Consider the following 8,312-nt stretch of genomic DNA (forward strand, 5'->3'; position numbering starts at 1 on the left):
CGGTGAAGGAGGCGTATGATGATGATTGCCATTCAGGCGAGGTATTATAGCCTAGAGGAAAGGGTTGTCTGTGCATCGTCATAAACAACATTCAGAGAGAGATGTATTCTGGGCATAGAGCTTTGACGACATCAATATCCATTGTCATTCAGACCCCAATGAGATTGCCGACGTATCAGAAAAGAAATGTTTGGATGTGCGGTTTCATTCTGAACTGAACTGGTCTTGTTGGTGCGCTCTTTTTATTTAGCTCTTTCTCTACAGTATCGGTACTTGCAAGGCTTTCCACAAAAAGTTTACCGGGATGATATTATACTGTGCTCGAGTAAAATGAGAGCTTCCCATAAAATCTGGACCGAGCGTAGATAGGGTGGGTAAACGGCTGAATTGGGCTCATGGAGGAGTGCTAGTCACCCGTCCCGGTTGCATTCAACAGAAAAGAGTGCACACTCTACGATGATATCGCGGTGCTCAATCGGATGCGGCCAGATGCGGGAACACAGGGCTTTTTACTACTTGCGGAGATAGAGGGGAGCATTACCCATAGCCGAAGTATAAAGGGCGAGAGGGAAAATCTCGGAGGATAGCGGATGAAGTGGGCAGAAATATCCGTTCCCAAGATAATCATCAAACCATCTCAACATTCTCGACTGATGCTTGCAGCGTAGTGTAACTTAGCACCGAAATAATTATCAGAAAAACGATAAACCACCAATTTGGAAGTGTCCGGCAACAGCTAGCAATAAGTTGTCGGTTGAAGGCATACAATCGGCGGTAGCAATGAGGACTCTTTGTGGTGGATCTCCCCGCCAAAGTTTAGAGAGGTAGATGGACCACAAACCATCCAGATAACTGTACTCGTGCGCGAGGAGAGGACTCATGTTGCCAAGAGCCGCAGAAGGGCATCTAGGCCTAAGGTGTGCATTGGCCCCCAAACTTGGAACAAATCGAATCCCGACACCGTGGACCTGTCGTCTACCAGGTTACCACCCCACGCTCGTTTCCAGCTCCACGGCTGCATCTATCTGGCCTCCCGTACCTGTGCCAGATTTGTGCCGATTCTCGTGAATGTGCGGCCAAACAGAGCCTGTCCTGCCTAGCATGTTGTGGATTGTCGGGGGCGGAATCTCGGCCTAGAATCAGGATTGTTGAGGAAACGGAAAACAGTGAGGGAAAGGACAATTAACAGTCCAATTGCATCATAGCTACCATAATATGTAACCAATATATTTCTTCCCTCCCATCGTAGAGCAATCAACCCGTGGAAGGGGGGAGGAAAAGGAAAAACACAAAGGAAGGGAGAAAGAAAGAAAGAAAGAGGAGGAGAAGGGATTAAACATCCTTCCACCGAGCTTGTTTATCCAGTGCGCTTCCTATCTAGGCCCGACACTGGCTTTCTGTCTACTTCTCGATTGATTCAATCCTACTCTACATTACATTCAACACCATCAGAGCTGGTCGATGTGATTGCTATGAAAAGAACCCACCCGACTTCTTTTCCATTTTTTTCCTGCATTCTCTTCTCCATATTCTATTTGAACCACCACGTGCCCCGCTTTCCTCCACTTTGGATATCTTCAATCCAGATACATCTAGGGCACTGTGGATATCCCCACTTTCCCGCGGCTTCTGATTGTCACTCGCTCCTATCTCTACGGGCTCAGTATTTGCAATCAGCCTTACGGAATCTCCTACCTTCTTAGTAGCTATAATACACACCCGGGTCCTCTATTCACTAAGGCCAAGGGGTCATCTCCCATTTCATCCGTGGGGGGCAAACACAAAAAGAAAACAAGTTCACACACATCTCTATTGTTTGAGATATCGGGGGAGAGAAAAAATAAATATACATCTCCTTCTCTGCTTCTTCACCATAAACCACTCACCACAATTGACCGGGCATTTTCTATCAAAACAAACAAAAGACGTCCACTCCATCTATCCCGGTGGACTCCACCGCAAGCACTATCCTCACTCTGGCCAACCGGGACTCACGTGGACTCGTTCTGTTACGCGAAACCCGCGGCATCTTATTTCACATTTGGTTCGTGGTAGTTGGTGGGGGTTTGATTCGAAACGGAGTAGCAGCCCACGGCGGCAAAAGGAAGTCGAAACAGCAGGTACACAAGGAAAGGATCCTGAAAAGCGAAGGCGAGTCTACGAACATCCGTCTTGTGCTAAAAATCATAGAAGAATCGTATTGCGAGCAGGTTGTGACGGAAAGAGACAACAGGACACGAGAAATATTTTACTTTTTTTAAAATTATTTCTGCGCTCTTCGCACGCTTCCTTAATGGTGTGAATTTTGACCCGAGGCGAATTCTGCATGCAGCTGCAACCTAGTGCCATAAATTGGTGAGTGCAAAAGCCCAGGCACCACCTATCCCTCACCCCCCCTCAGCCCCAGCAAGGTACTCTCCTTTGATAACCAGTCATCTGTCATCATACGCCGACATAAGTGGCGGTTTCGCTTCGGTCGAGTAGGAGAAAATTGTTGACTTTGCCTTTACGGTAGTTCACATTTCCCCATGCGGAGCCCGGAAGGCCTGCTGACCACAGGAGACACCCCAGACCAGATCAGAGGTAAAGTACTCGTACACACGAGGCAGCTCCCAGGCACTTTAGAGCAACTGCTCCGAAAGTAGTTAAGGTTGTAGGCACACAAGATTCCCCACTCACCCGCCGTTTCAGCCGTTTATATCGTTCGGGAATCTCGCGTTGCATAAGGGGAATTTGTCCGTTCTTCGTATTTTCCTACTCTCTTTTTTTTCCCGCGAAGTCACCTAGTGGGGGGTGATTGTGTCGATTGTTGTGTTTTGTGTTTTTGTTCCTGAAGGTGGTAAGGATTGTCCGGCTTTCCTTGTTCGCAAGTTACCGAAGTGCAACTTTCCTGGAGCCGGCATCCCAAAGCAAGGCCTCACCCATCTTCATCCCCTCCAGAGGGATTGGATTTGAAAAAAGAAAACTTCCTTGACTTCGGCTCTTCCCCCAAATAACGAGAGGTGTTCAGTAAGTTAGTGTTGTCGTCTGAATCTGAGTTTTGGAGCTAAAGTCGAAGGAAGTTAAGCCCACTTTCACTTAGAGCTCTGGGTTACTCTTAGAGGAGCGCTGGTCAATATTCGGGAAGACCTGGGGTAAGTACCGTACGTTACACTGCGGTACTGGTATGATAGGGTAAAACGGGAGGAGGGAGGTCTTACTAAAAGCAACTACAGAGCCAAATACTCAACCCTAGCAAGCTGCAGAATTAAAAGAAGGGAACTGGGTCCCGGTCGAGACCAGGGGCCAAGTGTGTCTAGAGACTTCGCCGGGCCAACCTATCTCTATCAATATTCCTCATCCCATCCCATCTCCTCCGCTTCGTCTAGGTTTCTAGGAAATTGTGTTTCTAACGCGCACGGGAAGTCTTTACAGCGCGGAGGTATCAGAACTAGATACAGGTTACGGCACCTGGACTAAAGGCAGGGGAATAAGACACGTCGGATCGTTACCGGAATCGAACACGTGGAGAAGATAAAGGCTTAAGTCACTGGGTAAAGGGAGGTCAGGTTGACATTTGCGACATTTGAACCTCAACTCCCGGTCAACTATAGACATTTGACACGTCGGGATTGTGGTGCATGTGCTCGAGGAGTAGAGTGTCGTGGTGTAAGTCGTCATCCTAGACCTATCTCTGGATCCTTCCTCCTAACCTTATTTCTTCCTCCTTCCCTCCCTTCCGCCCGTCCCCGCTTTAGGTGTTTGTTGGCCCTCCTTTAGTTATATATATGTCCACTATGCTCTATCTACTCTGTAGTTGCGCCAACGTTGCTGCCGAACCTCATCGTCCCCTCCATCACGTTACATAACAGCTTCCTTAAGCATATTGTTATCATTTCTCCATTGATTCAAGTACTGATCCACTGTTTAGTAATTTCATAGCGCATAGCCAGGCCTCCCACAGGTCGCCGACTTCATATATTTCAGACCTTCTTCAGACCTTCTATCCAACCTCGAACTAGATATCGAGTACGGTAGTCTCCTGCGGAGTCCATCCGACGCCGACTAGTGGAAATTGATTGGCTTTGCACCACCTTTTCCTAGTTTGATTCGCAAGTTTAGCCAAGCTTACTACGGTGGTTAATAATAGTGGTAAGTTTACTGCGCGCGAGTTTCCAATGGACCTGCCACCCATTTCCTATACCCCTTTTTTTTTTTTTTTTACTCTCCAGTTGCATCCATCTCGCCAACATTTGATTGTTGATATCGGCTTCAACATTCCCATCTCATGACTCCTTTGTTATTACCCTATCTATATCCTCCGCCCACCTTTATTGGAATGAATATCACGCTAAAATGCAGCTGCACGCGACAGCAGAAGACCAGTATAAAGCACGTGCAACTGCCCAAGAGGTTTCTACTTGAGCATTATCCTCTGGTGGTTGAATTTTGACCCTCTCAACAAACCCTGTCGACGCGACTTTTTAAACCCCCGTCACCCGAAAGGGGTGTAACGAAAACGAGGGAGATTTCCTGTTGTTCGTCTGTGCGATACAAGGGACTCCCGGACCTAGTGCTTTCTGAATCCTTTGCTGCACTGGTAGCACTTTCCGCCACTAATAACCTGGCCTAGCTTGCTAGCCTACCATTTGGATTGCTGGGTGCAAGCAGCTGAATACGCTTCTAGAACCCTACTCCTTTAGGCTCTAGCACAGGATTGTTCCGCAGTCTAGACCGGGGCTCGATTGCCCTACTTACTCCCTATCTCGTCCCATTTTTTTTCCACCTCCAGACTCTGCACCACACCCGGACAACCATAACAACCGCATTAACCACGAAAAAGGAACTGCGCATTGTTTTGAACTCGACTGCTTTTCAGCAGCTGCAGGTCTCCATGAAGCCAATTGGGGGAATTGTGACAAATAAAAAGTCCATTCCCGATAACTTTCGACAGGTCGAAACCTTCACAACAGAATATCTGAGCAAGCTATGGAAGAGTGCGTCACATTCATTTCACATTTTTTCTTTTACTCCGACCCCTCACTTTCAATTCTTGACTTAATTCAATATTACTTACAACCAATATATCAGCTACCGAGATATAGTTTGGGAAAGAAGAAAAAAAAGCACACTGCTGACCGTTTCGCAATATAGTTTATACAGTAAATCGCGATGTGCTTGACAAGGGTCGCCGTCTTGAGAACCTATTTTGGAGGATATGGGGTAGCGAGCGGATACAAAGGACCTTCTCCGGGAAGACTGTATCAAAAATATTCCTCATGATACTTGAGGGTGAAGGGCCATTTGAGAAAACAAGATTTCGGATACCACCGTTGCCAATACCAACCCCGCCCCATCCACCCCACCCGGAGTCCACACCAAGGCCGTCTTTAGAAATCGAATGCCCTCCGACACCTCCCCCGAGCCCTATGCCTCCAGTAACATCAATAGCGGGTTTCCAGTTGGGGTCATCTTATCTTTCTAAAATTCCTTCAGAAATGGCAATCACTGCTTCACTTCATCAAGCCTTTCCACCTCGACTACTATCACCCCCGCCACCTTCACGAACTAACCCCTCAATGGCCGAGCAATCAACGGATTCGGCGCCACCGCAAAATGATCCCCCCGGCCCGTCAAGGCTTGCGACCCCTCCAAACACCAAGATGATAGTTGGCGCGGCCGCGGCCGGAAGCAAACCTAGCAGTTTAGTGTCCAGTGAGAATGAGTCGGTGTCTTCCAAAGAGGGTGGTTGCGGCAAGAACCCTGCAGTCAAGGAGAGAAAGGCTAGGACGGAGCGTCCTCCGAGAGGTCGCCGAAAAGTCGGAGTGTCCACTCGGGTGACGGCAACTCGGAGGTCGCGCCCTGCCGGTCCCCGACGGAAATCATCCTCGTCGTCAAATACCGCTGTCAACACCGCCTTTTCTAGTCCCTTACAGACGCTAGCTGGGGATCTGGCAAGGTCCCTACCAAGCGATAGTGTGCGTCAACAGCACAAGGTTTCCTCAACCGATGGCGGTGATTTCGAAAGCGATGCCGTGGGAAAGAGAGGGGATACGGCTGACAGCAATTGGATTGTGGATCCTGATTTTCGAACAAAGTACTTGGAGCGAAAACGAAAGGAAAAGTTGGTGGCATGGTCATCTGAAGCCTTTGTAGTGCCATTAGTGACAAAGGCTGTTCCTACCGCTGCCGTAGTGGAAAGTCAGGCGACAGCTTCAACAAAGATATCTCGTGGGAAAGGAAAGGGCGTTGTTTTGGTCGATCAGATTGTTCCATTGAAGGGATTATCAGAGGAAGCTACGGATTTGCAAGCGACCAGAGTCCTAGTCGCGAATGTGAGGGATGAGGGTATCGACGAACTACCCGCGACCTTAGTGAGAAGGAAATCAGAGCTCACCCTCATGTTCGAAGCTGAAGCGAAGAGGTCTGGAGAGAAAGTAGGGAAAGGAGGTCCTGGGAAGGAGGAGGCTATAACTGAGGGAGAAATGACAAAGTAATCAACGAACCGGTTACTGCGATCAGAGGGAAGGAGGTTGGGTGGTCGGAGGTCCATACAATGGAGGAGCAATAATAAGGGCCATGGAGGAGGCATTGGGCAATGAACTGGTTTAGAAGGGATGGAAGGATGGAAGGGGGCGAGAAGATCTTACAGAGGCCATCTTTTTTTGCGTTTGCATCTGTCAAGGAGGGGAGCTTGGTGGTGGGCTCCTCCTTTGAGCGGGGGTCCGGTGCCACAATTGGCTTCCTCTTGTCTCTAGATATTGGAGAGCCTTGGGTGGGGATGCAGAATGTTTTGTGCGCTGTGTTGCGCCCTTAGCAATACCGGTGGAAAATTGGGTCATAATCTAATCGATAGCGATCGCATCTGTTTTGTTTTGTTTTTATTCTTTTTTTCTTGCCTTTAATGCATTGTTCAGGGGAAAGGGTTTTTGCTGTTCCTAGGTATTTATTTGCTTATCCAGTTCCATTCTGCACATTCTGGGGACCAGAAGGGTTTTCAATATTTTTGTTCCACCCCCCCCTTTGTTAGTCTTTGTGGCTTTGAGCGCTGTGTATTTAGTTTTTTTGCGCGTGCATGTCTGAAGAGAAGGTTATTGCTTGTGTTTTCATACTGTATCGTGGGTTGCTTATTTGGATTAATTCTTGGGGCCATGGAATTCTTCGTAAACACCAGTCATACTTTTTTTCCATATTTATGGACCCCTCCCCCCTCGCTCACCCATCTGTTCGTATGTGATGCACCACTCATCTCATCCGCACATCTGTTTCCTTATCTTCTATCGTTCCAGGGTAGGCGTCAGGCCAGGCACAGCAGAAAGAAAGCAGGCAAGTTGATACTGGGAAATGCCTTGCATGTATCTCTCCCCTTTCTCCCTTCCTCTTCCTCTTCTTGGGGGCTATGATTGAAAGAAATGGAATTAAGAGTCAAGTGCTTGCTTTCGCATGCTGTAGGGTGGTCCATTCGATTTGTGTCCAGCTAGCGAAACAGCCAAACCTCGATCTACTCACCACACGAAACGATCACGTCCAGGTTTTATCCCTCCTCCTTCCCTCTTCTCATGCCCGGAGGTCGGGCCGGGGCATTATGCGTGGTGGCTTTTGCAGCGCAACCGTCCCGTTTGTTCGTTCACCCACTCGCTCATTCACCCACTCACGTCTGTTATGGTCTATTGGCCGGGAACAAAAGACGAAAACTCAGTCTGGTATTGATTCACGTCCACAAGTCCCTTTCTGAGTTACCCACCCACAACATCGTTGGCCAACAGGAAGAGGTCCGCCCATTCTCAATGCTATATTCCCCCCGCCACACATCCTCCCATTCGCTGGATATATACCATCCATACTTTTAGACGAATACAGACAGACAGGCAGGCAGAGGGTATGGCACAGTGAAGTACTGTACTCGTACAACGTGCAACCAGAATCGAACCCGTGCGGTGTCCGTGTTCTAGACTGGATAGCATGATCGGTCGTGATCGTGTGGATGCTACTATATCGAATGTGCGATTGCACTTTTTTAATTTGTATGATACCTTCCTTCCTATCCTACTTGTATTTGTGCCCCCCCCTCCTCCCCTTCCTCCCAGCACACACACCACTGGTTCGGTTCAGCTGGACTGGACCGGACCGGACTGGACTGGACCGGGGAGGGGGGAGGGCGCTTGTTGGTATGATAGATACGGCAGATATATTAGATAGATAGATAGATAGATACGGTAGATAGATAGATAGGTATATCGCACTCTTACTAACTCCACCTTTTTTACCTTATCTCACTCACTCATTCACTCATTCACACCTTACCTTACCTCCAGCGTTAACCTACCGGTATT

The 8,312-nt window shown here is 48.3% G+C and overlaps 1 protein-coding gene; it reads left to right on the forward strand.

Moving 5' to 3' along the window:
* Positions 1 to 4,873: 4,873 nt before the first annotated feature.
* Positions 4,874 to 7,082, forward strand: GSTUM_00004064001 (uncharacterized protein; the record flags this gene model as incomplete). XM_002835214.2 has 2 exons in its annotated part: positions 4,874 to 4,976; positions 5,134 to 7,082. 2 exons carry the CDS (start codon positions 4,874 to 4,876, stop codon positions 6,474 to 6,476), a joined length of 1,446 nt encoding a protein of 481 aa, XP_002835260.1. The 3' UTR covers positions 6,477 to 7,082.
* Positions 7,083 to 8,312: the final 1,230 nt, after the last annotated feature.

Source organism: Tuber melanosporum (assembly GCF_000151645.1).
Source record: "Tuber melanosporum whole genome shotgun sequence assembly, scaffold_1, strain Mel28".
Lineage (NCBI taxonomy): Eukaryota > Fungi > Ascomycota > Pezizomycetes > Pezizales > Tuberaceae > Tuber > Tuber melanosporum.